This window comes from Gossypium raimondii, chromosome 9 (genome assembly GCF_025698545.1).
Source record: "Gossypium raimondii isolate GPD5lz chromosome 9, ASM2569854v1, whole genome shotgun sequence".
Lineage (NCBI taxonomy): Eukaryota > Viridiplantae > Streptophyta > Magnoliopsida > Malvales > Malvaceae > Gossypium > Gossypium raimondii.
In genome coordinates this window covers 33,436,216-33,450,194 of record NC_068573.1, presented here as the reverse complement: position 1 = coordinate 33,450,194, position 13,979 = coordinate 33,436,216, and the positions used below count along the sequence as shown (strand labels likewise).

General features: G+C 32.1%; 2 protein-coding genes across 2 annotated transcripts; one reads left to right on the top strand and one right to left on the bottom strand.

Annotated features, from left to right (window-relative positions):
- Nucleotides 1-4,233: 4,233 nt before the first annotated feature.
- On the top strand, nucleotides 4,234-12,498 carry LOC105799134 (uncharacterized). Its single transcript, XM_012629532.2, has 9 exons — nucleotides 4,234-4,391; nucleotides 4,824-5,904; nucleotides 6,729-6,847; nucleotides 7,318-8,076; nucleotides 8,335-8,752; nucleotides 9,186-9,351; nucleotides 9,687-9,792; nucleotides 9,899-10,082; nucleotides 12,246-12,498. Exons 2-8 carry the CDS (start codon nucleotides 5,092-5,094, stop codon nucleotides 10,014-10,016), a joined length of 2,499 nt encoding a protein of 832 aa, XP_012484986.1. The 5' UTR covers nucleotides 4,234-4,391; nucleotides 4,824-5,091; the 3' UTR covers nucleotides 10,017-10,082; nucleotides 12,246-12,498.
- Nucleotides 12,499-12,588: 90 nt separating this feature from the next.
- On the bottom strand, nucleotides 12,589-13,669 carry LOC105799135 (uncharacterized). Its single transcript, XM_012629535.2, has one exon. The coding sequence runs from the start codon at nucleotides 13,436-13,438 to the stop codon at nucleotides 12,779-12,781; it is 660 nt and encodes a 219-aa protein (XP_012484989.1). The 5' UTR covers nucleotides 13,439-13,669; the 3' UTR covers nucleotides 12,589-12,778.
- Nucleotides 13,670-13,979: the final 310 nt, after the last annotated feature.

The window sequence follows — 13,979 nt, the reverse complement described above, 5'->3', positions numbered from 1 at the left end:
AACTCAATCACATAAGTCTTTTACCATTTCTTTCTGAATCGAAGAACGACTTACGAATATAATAAATTAAATTGTAAATAAATCATACATTTTTCCCTGTCAATTACAATATAATCAGTAAACACACTTCCTTCAGATATCAATAATAATCTATAAATCTATAAGTCTTTTACCATTTCTTTCTGAATCAAAGAACGGCTTACGAATATGAGTACATCGTTTTTTGTGTGCCATAGTCCAACTATGGTCTTACACATGCATTGCCATGGCCCTGCCATGGTTTTACATTTATAGTGCCATAACCCAGTTATGGTCTTATCATCAGAATTCCTTAGCCCAACTATGGTCTTACATATATTTATACTGCCATGGTCCAACTATGGTCTTACGTTCAAGGTGCCATAACCCAGTTATGGTCTTTTCATTAAAATGACATAGCCCAGCTATGGTCTTACATTTAAACATTTCTATGATCCAACCATGGTCTTATCCGTCAATTCATTCTTTGCCCCAGAATAATCGTACTCAATCCTGCGTTCTACTCATTTTAAACATTCAATTTAATTTTCATACTTTTACAATAATCTTACTTTCAACAAAAAAATGTGAATAAATACATTATACCATTCCTAAATTAACAAATAATGATGAAAGTTTAACCATATGAACTTACCTGGGTTGGATTGTAAAATTGGTAGTAGTTCAGAGACTACTCGGCTACTTTTCCTTTTTCTCGTTGATCTATGAGCTCTTGATCTAGAATGTAAAATTTTTCTTTCATTAGCATATATTTCAACTTCAGTACACTTCACAATTTATACCCTTCAAATTTTGAAATTACACAATTACCCTAACATTTACAATTTTTGCAATTTAGTCCATCACCAATTAACTCATCAAAATGAGCTAATTTTTCTCAACTAATAATTTATCTAAATATTATAAGCTATTACACAGCCTTTAATAAACAAACTTTAATACCAAACCCTAAGATTTAATCTTTTCAAATTTTGGTCCTAAAATCAATTTCTATTGAAATTACTTGATAAAATCATCATATAACAAAATTAAAACTTCAAATCCATGTTAATTCATCATAAAAATCCAGCACCCATCAATGGTAACTTTCAAAATTACCCATAGAATAAAAAACTAATGAATTAGATAGTTGGACGTAATTGTAAAAATCTTAAAAACACAAAAATTACAAGAAAAGAGCAAGAATTGAACTCACATGATGAAAAAATATGAAAAACCAGCTTAGAGGACCTTCAATGGCATTTTTGGACTGAAAATTAGAAGAAGAATAGCCTAGAAAAGTTTAGAATTTAATTTATTTAAGTTAATTTCACAAAATTTACAATTTTGCCCTTAAATCACCTAATTCCAAGATTTTTTTTCTGCTTATGCCGCCTCAACCATTCCTTGGGTGTCTAATTGCCCTTTTAGTCCTCCCTTATTTACCATTTATGCTATTTAATCACTTTAGCAAGTTTTCCACATTTTTCAATTTAGTTCTTTTTAATTAATTAACTATCGAAACGATAAAATTTTCTAACAAAACTTTAATACTACCTTAATGACACTCCTTAAATATTTATAAAAATATTTACGGCTCGGTTTATAAAATCAAGGTCTCGATACCCCGTTTTCAAAACCAATTAACCTAATAATTCATTCTAAATTCAAATTACTATTTCACAAATCTTTCTAAAATCACATTTAACTCATAAATATTAAATAATAAAATTTATGAGTTTACTCATCAGAATTGGTGACTTCAAATCATCGTTTCCATTACCACTTAAAATTCAAGCTGTTACATATAGAGCTCGAAGGCATCGAATCATATCCCTCCATAAGACTCCATGCAAACTATACTCGAATTATGTTTGCCACTGTTAATAGGACGTTTTAAAGATCATACAACATCATAACGTGCATCATTCATATATTTCCATCATAACAATTCAACCAACATCATTCCATATCATAATATCATATAAATCACTTTGAAGCCATCATATCCAAGTAACATCCCATATACACATATATCATCAAGTTATCCTAGTAATTTCTTAAGCCTAGATACTTAATAAATTTATGTAAGGAAAACAAATTATGCTAGCACAAACCGGAGTCGTCGCTCGGTGATCGCCTTCTGCTTCCCTTTGTCTCCTATGATTCCAATTTCGTCTTTAGCTACATTCGATAATACAATTACGGAAACGATGTTTCACACATTCAACATAGAAAAACATGGAATTAAAACATAATATGCATAGTCTAAAATTAACCTCTTAGAACCTTAATGTTCAAAATTCCCGTAACTCATAATTCTCCTGATCGAATCTAATTACATTGATAGTCATCCAATTATTGATAAATTTAATATACTCAATCACATAATCTTTACTAAAATCCTCATTCACAACACTGTTACTAACCCTCAAAAGACCTTTGAATCTGTCAGTTTCGACACCATTATTCACGATAACATTTGGAGAATTAAAGTCCTCAAAATCATCTCCTGTGTAACTTTGTTACTGTTTGTATTGGTTCTTTTTTATTTATTTATTCCTCGAGTCTCCTCATCTTCATTTTCACTCAAAAACTCAACATCAAATGATAAAGCATCTCCTGATTCTGTACTACTCGCATATCATCTTCTTCATCGTCAACCTCATGTACTCTCTCACCAATATTTTCGACAATATTTACACTATCTTCATGCCTCACAAGTTCAATTTCAACATTGTTAACATCAATATCAGCCTTGCCAGATTCATTTTTTCAACCATCTATATCGCCTCCTTAGTTTTCACCTCTAGGGACTAAAGGGTTGTCATCCAACAACTCAGGAACATCAATAATACAGATCTACAATGCCACATTTAACCAAAACATTTATCAAATCAGTTACCTAGAATCATCATTAACCAACATGAAACTGTAGGTACAGGCCACGATAGGTATGCTAAGATAAATAAATGGCTTATCAACACACCCCAATTCTCCAACATAGTCTTCTATAATAACAAGAGATAGCATCTCAAGATCAACTTGAAAACTATCACTTCTGTCATTCACGTTCAAATATTCTTACCATATATATTTAACCTTTTGGCTGGTCATCATATATGCTGCATATAATAAAATTTAATTTAATGATTTTCTTCAACCATAATAAAATTAATTTTAATATAAAATAAGGAAAAAAATTAGAAAATATTATTTTACTTATGTGCCCATCCAAATCAACAATTAATTTCCATGTAATTTATTAATTTAAATTACATGTCATCAAATAATGCCAAGTAATTAAAATTAAGGGCTTTTATGAGTATAGATTAAAAAAGGTTTATTTAGATAAAAATTTAAGGATTTATTTAAATAATCACAAATTCTAGTTATATTTAAAATAATATTTTTTAATATGTGTGAAAATCATATATTTAGAATAAATATGGGTGTTTAAAAATAAAATACAATCAATAATAAAATTTATGGTTTAAAACTGATTAATAATAACACATTAAATATGTACGATCTTAAAAAACAGAATAAATGGTGAGGAAAATGAAATTTAAACTTACAAATATATCGTATTAAGAAAACTAAATGCACCACAATTGTTTATCATGGTGTTATCATCAATTTTAAGTTAGTGTCGAGTTGACTTGTGACACCAACTCAATCAATAGCATTATTAATATAGAAATTTTATCACATGCATATGCACGTAAAAACGTATTTAAAATATAGATGTGTGCTTTTAATCTCATCATAAGGGCACTCGTGTTGTGAGTAAAAATATATTTACATAAAAAAATAATGAGACATTAGTTACAACCACATAAAAATGTTCTTATGATAATTATTATTATTTAATTGAGTTTGCATTTAAAAATATTTAAATTATTTTTATAAAATAATTAAAGTATATCTAAAATTATCATATGTAATTAGAAAAAGAACTGGATAACAAAACCTTTTAAAAGAAGTAGAGTGTTTGAATTGCCGTTAACGCCGCGAAATTACCGGTCATCCTCATTTCTCCCTCGCTAGTTGAAATTCCGCAATTACCCTTCCCAGACCTTTATTTTGAAATTTCAACCCCAAACAGCGAATTCGTGAAAGAAGTTCCAAATTCATAAAATGTTAAATCCAAAATTTGGAATCTTTCATAATTAGCCCCACAATAAACGGACCATAAGGGTCCGTTAACAAAAATAGGCAATTAAAAATAAAAAAAAATTTACGTGTCCCCATTTTTCTCCTATTATTCACAAAAAAATCTCTTCTTCCCTCTATTTCTCTCCAGTTCTTTCTCTTTCTGTCTCTCTTTGGATTTCGTTTCCTTCGAAAATCAAAGAGCTCAAGCTTCTACGGTACCTTTTTTTTTCTTCATTTTTCTCTCTTTAATTGGTGGCGTGTATTGTGTTTTGTTGTTGTTCGGATCTTCAGTTTTTTTTTTAATGTAGTTTGGCAATGTTACTTTTCTTGTTTGGTTGCTGAGAATTTTGAGAAAAAAGAAGAAGAAGAGAACATTAGATTTGAATTTCTAAGAAATTGGAAAAGGTTAATTTGTGTGTATGCGTGTGTGTCTGCTCGCCTGTATTTTTATTTTTTTGGCGTGAGACTGTAAAAATTGAGATTTGGATTTTTTATTATTATCTTTCTACATTTTCTCAGCGGCCAAACAAGGGAATTTTTCTTTCCTGTAAGTCAATTAAGATTATAGTTTCTTATCGTGTTTGGTGGAGTTTGTTGTAAATACTTTATGCTTTCTTTAATTCTATTTTCTACCTTATTTTATCCAGGTGAGACGTGACATTGAGGAAGTTGAATGAGTATCAAGAGTGTTACAATTGTTTTATGAAAATAAGTTAGGAAAAGAAAAACTAAGATTCCTAGTTGTGCTTTATGTGTGTGTTTGCTCTGAAGATTGATAGTGTTGATGCAACTGCTGATTAAGGTCAATGAGGACGAGATTTTCTAGATTTAGGTGTTTATGGAAGTATTGATTATCCTTCCAAGCATTTAAAGCTGTGGGTACAAAGAGTTTGGTAGTTTAGACATTGCAGCAGTATGGCTATTGCTGGTCTACACAATGTTTCTGTGCTCGAAAATTCTTTTCCAAGAGAGTCTCAGTCTCAACCATCAAGATCAAGAAGGCGGGAAAATGGTAGCACCCGGGCATCCTCAATCTTGCAGATGTGGCGGGAACTGGAGGATGAGCATGTGGTGAGTCACGCTCAAGAGAGAGGAAGTAAAAGAATGCTCCAAAAAAGGACTGATGACCTGTCGATGACTGATTCTGACAGCCAAAATGGCGAACATATTGTTGTTTCAGAGGATATGAGCACGAGTGTGAATGAGTTTGGACAATGGTCCCAAGATCGATTCAGGTCACGGAGTGGGAATGCGGATTCAAGTAATTTTAATTGTGAACACTCATCTGATTTGGGGGAAGTTGAAAGGGAAAGGGTAAGGCAAATCTTTCGGGAGTGGATGAACAGTGGTGGTAGGGAACGTACATCTAATGTTTCCCGTAGAAATAACAGTTCAAGGGCCCAGTTGCTTGATGAAACTGAGCAGGAGAGAATCAGACCTATAAGGGAGTGTGTGCAGATGAACAGTCAGCAGAGAGGTGCTTGTATTCAGAGTAGAGAAGAGCAAGCGGCTGATGCTGGTGCCGGTATTGAACATGTTCTTGATGGATTGGAGATTAACCAGAATGAAGACCGAACTGAGCATGTGCATAGGGCCATTCGGAAATTATGTGGCCGACAGGCGCTGCTTGATATGCTTAAAAAGGCTGCGGGAGAAAGGCAAACAGAGGTTCAGGGTTTGCTGGAGCTTCGGGCTGTATCAAATTTTGCCCATCGCAAACGCATTCAGGTATACTAGATGCTTTAAAAGTATTGCCATTTTTTCTTTGGTGGCTGGCTATTGTCTTTATATCTTTTCATTTTGTGCATGTTCTTCCAGAATTTCAAACATAAACGAAGACAGAAAAACACTGTAAGGTAGATGATAACTTGGTTATTTGGTCTTATAGATTCTTGTTGGTAATTGAAATTGTTTTGCTTGATTTTGAGAGCTATTGGACTGGTGTCAATCACAAAGCTAATATTGTTCATGCAATGGGACTGCTAGTTGCCTCAATTGCCCCAGTAGCTTAAAAGTCATCTTTTAAGTGTATTTCATGTTCTAACAACAGTATTAGATGTGTTGGTTATACTTTCCCCTTAAAATTCTTGAAAGAAGCTACTTTGCAATTATGAGATGTATATGGAAAAGAGAAAGTCCATATATCATACTAACGAGAGTAGATGTTTAATGAAAAAAGTAATACTAGCATGACTGTTTCAACAACTGCTTGCCCTTTTATCTTCTTATGGTTGTTGATGTTACCGCTATTAGCTTGTAGCTTGTTCTGGAAATTAAATGGTTCATAGATTTATAGTTCTGAAAAGAATTAGGCTATTAGATGTCTGTTGTTATTGGCTACTAAAAGGCTGTCAAATTTTTTAAAATGTTTATGGATCTTCTATATGTGTGATTTGTTTGAAAGCAACCGTTGTTTAGTTTAGCTTGGTATCTTTAGATCAAGGGCATAAAGATCCTATCTTTAATGTTCCATCATCTTGATTTTTACATTACTGAACATGGACTGGTTTTACTGTAATTCCTTTTTTCCATATCGTGTTTTCTTTTTGCAGTCATTGTTGAGAGGTAGATTCTTGAGAAATGACAAAAGGGTTGCTGGTGACAAATCTACCTCCATAGCAGCCAGTGAATTAGGCCTATTAAGACAAAAACAGACCGTATCTGGTCTAAGGTACTGAAAGAATTCCACTCGTTTTTCTGTAAGCATTTTTTTTATGGAACTTAATTTGAGATAAACTTTAAGCAAGCGGAAGTTGTGCTGCCAGCTTCTCAAGCAGAGCAATGTAGTTCTAGTCTTATTATTTCCATTTTCACCTGACTATTCATGAAAATCTAAAGCTGGATTTAGATTCTTGAATTTAAGACAAGGACTTTAGACCTCTAATTTAGTTTGGATGTTTTCACAGAAGCTTAAAATAATGCGGCTTCTATTGATTTGACTCAAAAAACTCAAATTTACTTGTCATGTGAGACGTCCCTTATCAATGACAATGTCAGGACATTTTGATTCTTGATTGCAGGAAGTTCAGAAAGATGGTCATTTAACTAGATAATAAGTTTACGATTCCTTGTTCATCTGATTTATATGATGTCATTTTCACCATTTGGCAGTAACATTTTGCAAACCGTGCCCTTTTTCAGGGAAGGTTTTTTCTCCAGATTGGATAATTCTGGTTGTGGTCCTGCAAGCAGTAAATATTGCGATACACCATCTAACTCTGACACTAAGGGTAACAGAACAGAACAAAACCATGTTGATGATTCAAATGAAGTCATAGATATTTTAAATGGACAATCTGAACGTGAGAACAAGGAAACTGACAACCAGAGTGTTTTGGATGGTATAACTGATTTAGTGGCTGATGTTGTTGAAGATGTAAGTTGGCAGGACCAAAGCGGAGATGTTACTGGACAAGTCCTGGATGGGGACTGGAAAGAAACTAATGCTAGTGAGTCATCCCTTGAACAGAATGAAGCTCGAGAACATTGTAACATAAAAGAAGTTGGTGAAGCATCTCATGAACATTTTCCCCAAGATGGCGAGAGTGGGACCTTTGGGTTAATTAATGTCGTAGAAAATTTAGAACAGAATCTAGTTCAATATATTGATGGGCAAGAACCTGCTTCTCAAGTTGAACAACTGCAGGAGGATGATCAGGAAAATGAAGACGCAATGTGGCAGGAAGCTAGTGTTGAGTATAATGTATCGATGGATGGTCATAATGAAGAAGCCTCTGGCATGCACCATGAAGATGGTGGGAATGACGATGGTAGCTTGCTTGAGACAACACGGAATTGGTTGCAATGGTCTTATGATCAAGAACCCGGTGGGAGAGCAGACGCATTTTATTTTCCTGAAGATAATGTAGAGAGTATGGAGCTCAGGGAACTGTTAGATAGGTGTAATTCTGTAACTGTTGGTTCTACTTTGCTCTAACTTCTCATTTTTCTTGAAGCACCTCTATCCGAAACCTGTCTTTGATACATATTCAGACATCAGTATGGGATATGTTCCTCTAAAGACCATACAAATGCATAGGAAAATATAGAAAAAGCTAAACATACCCTTGTTAGACGCATAACTGTATCTCACAGTGACACTCAGACCTGAGTGTTGACCAGTTATTTTACTAATACAACCTATTTTTAATATTGTAGGAGAAGTGTCTCTACCCTTCTTCATAGTGGTTTCCGTGAGATTCTTGACCGGTTGATGCAATCATTTAGGGAAAGGCGAAATCATCTCTATATTGACTTGGAGCTAAATGAAACATCTGCTACTCCTGCTTCAGTTGAACAAGATGTCGAACAGCAAAGCAGGGCTCAGAGTGAGGGTCAGGGAGATGCTGAGGTTCCTCCACTTGCTCTTCCTTCACCTAGGATGCCATACACTCCTGCTTCTGTAGAACAATACATAGAATGGCATACCAGGGACCGGAATGAGGGTCAAGGGGATGTCGAGGTTCCTCCACTTGCTCTTCCTTCACCCAGGATGACATATATGCAACCACTTTGGGACCAGGATTCATACCATTATAATTGGGTTCCACATGATATGCATCAGCAGTTTGGAATTGTACGTACATCTCTTCTTTTTGCCCACAACTTTCTTCTGTTCTGGTTATCTTTTGAAAAGTTGATCGCTCTACTATCCTAATTTGTTAGTAGATTTTTCTAACCAAATCCATTTTTTATTTATTTGGTACATTACAAATTGGGGAGGGGGATTCAACAGGGTTCAAACCCTGGTCATTGGAGTCCCAAACAAGGGGTTTAATCACTGCTCTCATTGTCAAAATCCAATATTTCTTGTACCATATTGTTTCTTTTTATTTGTTTGTTGAATTTAAAATTGTTGCTTGATATTGCTAATGTAGTGATCTCATAATAATCATGCCTTGTTGGTGAACTTAAGTTTCAGCAAGCTTGCAGAATGGATGAATTCAGATTGACCTATCTAACTCATTTGGTCTCCATTTTAATTGAACCGTGTTGCTAATTTGGTGCAGGAGTGGGATATCATTAATGATTTGAGGTTGGACATGGCAAGACTGCAGCAAAGGATGAATGGCATGCAGAGGATGCTTGGGGCCTGCATGGAAATGCAACTCGACTTACAGCGATCAATAAGACAAGAAGTCTCTGCTGCCCTCAATCGTTCAGCTGGTTCACGAGGTTTGTTTCTTCTTTCCTATCATATCTGCTCAATCGGGTAATTCTGCCTTTGGGATTATCCCGGAAAGTGATTCCCTCTTCTTTTTATCTCTCCTTGGTCTCTTACAAGTGGCACTATTTCTCTTTGATTACTTTTATAACCCTCAAGCAGCACTACTTATCCTAATTAGTCCCATTTGAGGATCAAGAGGAATAAGATTCTGGCACCAGGGTATAAGCTACTATATTTTTAATGTCCTAACAATATGTTTTTTCACACTATAATTTGTTCGTTGTACACTTATAATTTGCTTGTCCGGTTTGTTCATTATCCATCACGATATTCTGCTGCACAGGGATGATTGATGACAGCTCGTCCAAGGATGCCCACAATTGGGATAATGTCAGGAAAGGGCTCTGTTGTATATGCTCCAAAGGCAATATCGATTCACTACTATACAGGTAAATCTCATGAAGTTCGTCCTCCAATTTCATATAAGATTTCAGGCCTTATTTAACATTTGTTATGATATCTGTATCTGCCATATTATTATTATTATTATTACAGATGTGGGCACATGTGCGCTTGCTTTAAATGTGGCAATGAATTGGTCCAAAGTGGAGCCAAGTGTCCAATGTGTCGTGCACCGGTAATTGAGGTCGTCCGTGCTTACTCAATCCAATAAAAAGAACAAAAGAAAAAGAAACAATTATAGAATCTCTCATCAGCTTTTGCTTCAGGATCACTCCAGGTATCTTATTTTTCTTTTTTATCTTTCTCCTTTCTCTTTCCCCTTTCTGAGATCATTGCCATGATTAGGTATGAATATGATTGAAACAGAAAATCCAATCTTCTAATGCATTATCAATCTATTTCTACTGCTATAAAGTTTCTGGCTGAATTTGGTGTGACTTAATGACATCAATTCTAAAATAAGGAAGTCACTTAGTAAAATAATAACAAAGAAAAAAAATATTATTATGGATTATGGTAGACTTATCAAATTAGAATAATGTGTCATCTACTATTAAAAACAAACCAAATTCAATAGACAAAAAGATCAAATTTTGATTAAACATATCTAAGTATTTAATCAAGTGACACCAATTTAATAGTAAAATTAGTTTCTTATTCCGAGTTTGGTTGCATATTTAATTAAAATAATTTATATTTGTTTTTAAAACTTGTTACAAAATAATATTTTTAAATTCTTTATAATTTGTATTATGATCCATAGAAGTTTAGAATGAAAAACTTAATATTTAAAATAAACTTGAATTAATTGTTATTTGTGATAATATATTCAAAGCCAAATAATGATGATATATTATTTAAAAATTTAAGAGAAAAACAAAAATCATTATTGAAAATTATTATATAAACATATAATGTTAATTTAAAATTAATAAACTTTGATTGTAAAACTTTTAAATGAGCATTAGCATATACTAATGTAGTTCATTTATGCATTATAAAATGTTTTATGATAATATTTAATTTACTTTTTTGTAATTATATATGTATAATTATGAATAAGATTATGTAAATATTATATTTTAATAGAACAATGTTCCAATTTTATCGGATGTCCCTGAAGGGTGATAGAACAATGTTAAAATAATATTAACATTTATTATTTATTCTAATTAGGTATTTTGAAAATTATGTATAAGAAAAATACTTAATATTTTTAAAAATATAGTATTTTAATATGTATTACTTAATTTTTAGTTTAATTTACATGTGATATTTGAAAATAAACATAGTTTTTAAATAGCTATTAGTTAAAATTTTAATTTTTAATGTTTAGTTAAAATTATAAAATATAGTTTTTCAACATTTTTAGTTTAACATTTAAATATAATAATAAAATTATCAATTAATTAATTGAAGCTATACGTTAAGTACTAATATGTTTGTGTTAATTTTATAGAAGTAAGATTTTACAAATAAAAAAAAAGAAAATTTTTCATAAGTAATTGAAAATGCATAAGGACTAATGTAGATAATATTATTAAGTTGTTTTTAATTAAAATAACTATAAAATTGTATTGCTAAATTAGTAGAAAGGATAGGCGAAAAAATTATGTCAACAAAGTCTTATTTTCTTATTTTCTTTTGGTTGTAACAAGACATCACTTAAAATTTAATTTACTTTTCTTTTGAAATATGATTGTCTGTATTATTATTGAAGTATGTTGATTTCAGATGGATTTGTTTGATTAAAGTTGTACTCTGTTTTTTTGTTTTGATTTATGGAAATCACGGTTTTACCCTTCAAAAAAAACTGTTTGAGTTGGTGTTACATATTAATTAAGTCTCAACTCAAGTAGAATATTGTCAAATATCACATAATTGTAAAAATAATAAATATATTGTTAGGTCCTCTTTGTCTTTTTATATTTTTATATAAAATTAAAAATATATTACTTAACTCTAAACTCCATAATTTTTAATATTTTCATTTCTATCATTTCAATCAAAATTACATTTATTTTTTGTGAATATTTCATAAATATATTTATCCATCTCAGTTTTAGTCTTTTAACATTTTTATAAGTTCTTTCTCTTTTCATTATTTTCTTTACTTTTTAATTATAAATATCTTATTTTCTAAATAAATGTTTCTTATAAATCATTATTTTCACTAAGAAATTAGTTTACATAGGGCTAATTTTTATTTTTTAATTATAAATATAAAATCATTATTTTAGTATCATTAATCCGGATAAATATTTTGCAGTCAAGATTTGAATAAATTTTTTGATAGTCTAAGACAGTTATGGTAGACAATTATGTATTCTATTTATTATATAATTAGTATCTAAATTGTTCTATGTTTATTTTATTATAATCATATTTAAACTATTTTTAATTTATATAAAATTTGATAATATTCCTTTTAATCTTGTAGGTTGTACATTTTTATTAGAATTTGTCCATGGTGAAAGCTCCTGCTGCCCAAGTCCAACTGTCAAGACCGTTTTGTGAAAAAAAAATGTTACAACTATTGAAAACGTATAATAAGATGTAATTGTATGTTTTAAAAAATTTTGATTTTTTTTTGGTATGGTTATAGCGGTTAATTTGTGTCTGTTAATATGTGCCGAAATCTTATCATGTGTCCTCATAAATGTCCATCAATTGGAGAGGAGGATTTATCATTATACTGTGTCCCAAACATGACTTGATATTGCTTTCTTTTAAGTCCAACATTCCTTGAAAATAATGCAGAAGCTGTGGTTTTTAATACCTAATAATAGAAATAACTTTTAAAGCAAACCATGGAAATGAAGAACTTGTTACATGATAGTTGTAGAAAACATGTCCTAGAAAACCTAAATCAAACTAACCTCCTTTTAATTATAGTACAAAACAAAATTCAAAGGTGGCAACACCAAGGAACATCAAAACCTACCTACAATCTAGTAATACATCCTAGAAAAACTAAACCAATTTGGAGCGTTTTATATCGTAGGAAGCATAGTTAGTGACAGCTTTACTTCCTTCAGCCACAGCATGTTTGCCAAGCTCCCCTGGCAAAACCAATCTCACTGCCCCTTGAATCTCCCTCGAAGACAGTGTCTTCCTGTCCGTGTACTGTGACAGCTTGGTTGCCTCGTTCGTAATCTTCTCGAACATGTCGTTCATCAAGCTGTTGATCACCGACATCGCCTTGGATGAAATCGCCATTCCAGGATGAACCTGTTTCAGTACCCTGAAAACGTACGTCTTGTACCCTTCATGCCCCACCAATTCTTTCTTCTTCCCTCTCTTTCTCTTTCCTTTCTTTTCTTCTTTCCTCGGTTCTTCTTCCTCATGAACTGGCTCTGTTTTCTCTTCTCCTTGCACTCTGTTTTTTTGGCCTGGAGCTTCCACTTTGCGGGGTTCTTTTTCTGCTTTGTCTTCAGTTGACCCTTGTATGGGAATTTCAGTGATTACCCTTTCTCCTGCCTCTTCTATGTCTTCCAAAGGAACCGTATCCAGCTGTTGTTGATCACCATTGTTGTCTCCCTCTGTTTTATCAATCACAGCTACTTGAACAGTTTCCTTAACGATTTTCTTAGTAGACCTCACTACAACTTTTGCTCGACGTTTGGGAGCCATTTTTCCTGCAATATTTCTTTCCTTTCACTCTTATCCAATTCAAAAGTGTAATGGATTATAATGAAACAGATTTACAACCAGTATTAGACATGGCTATAGAGTGACATGTGGGATGGCAAGTGTCACTTCCTCGAGTTGTTGCAAAATTCAATTCTCTACGTGGGAGTTAAAAAGTGAAAGCATTGCCATTTGCCACCCACTACCTCGTTGTTGGGTAATTTTTGTTAGTAAAAGAAGTGTTATTATTAGTGTCTAATTTTGAATTTTTTTTTTCTAGAAAAATAATGAAATTAGTTAAATTTAATTAGTTTAGTTATTGGTTAATTTTTTTATAAAGTTAAACTAATTTTCTTTTCAATTCTGTAACATATAAATTGTTGAGTAACTGATGATCAGAATATAAATACAATGACATTAATCGACAAATTACAACGTCTATATATTAAATTACTACCAGAAAAATGAAGCATTATAAAATTCAACTTCAACATAACTTATATAAAAATAATGTGGGGATTTTTATTAAGAGAAAGAAGGTTGA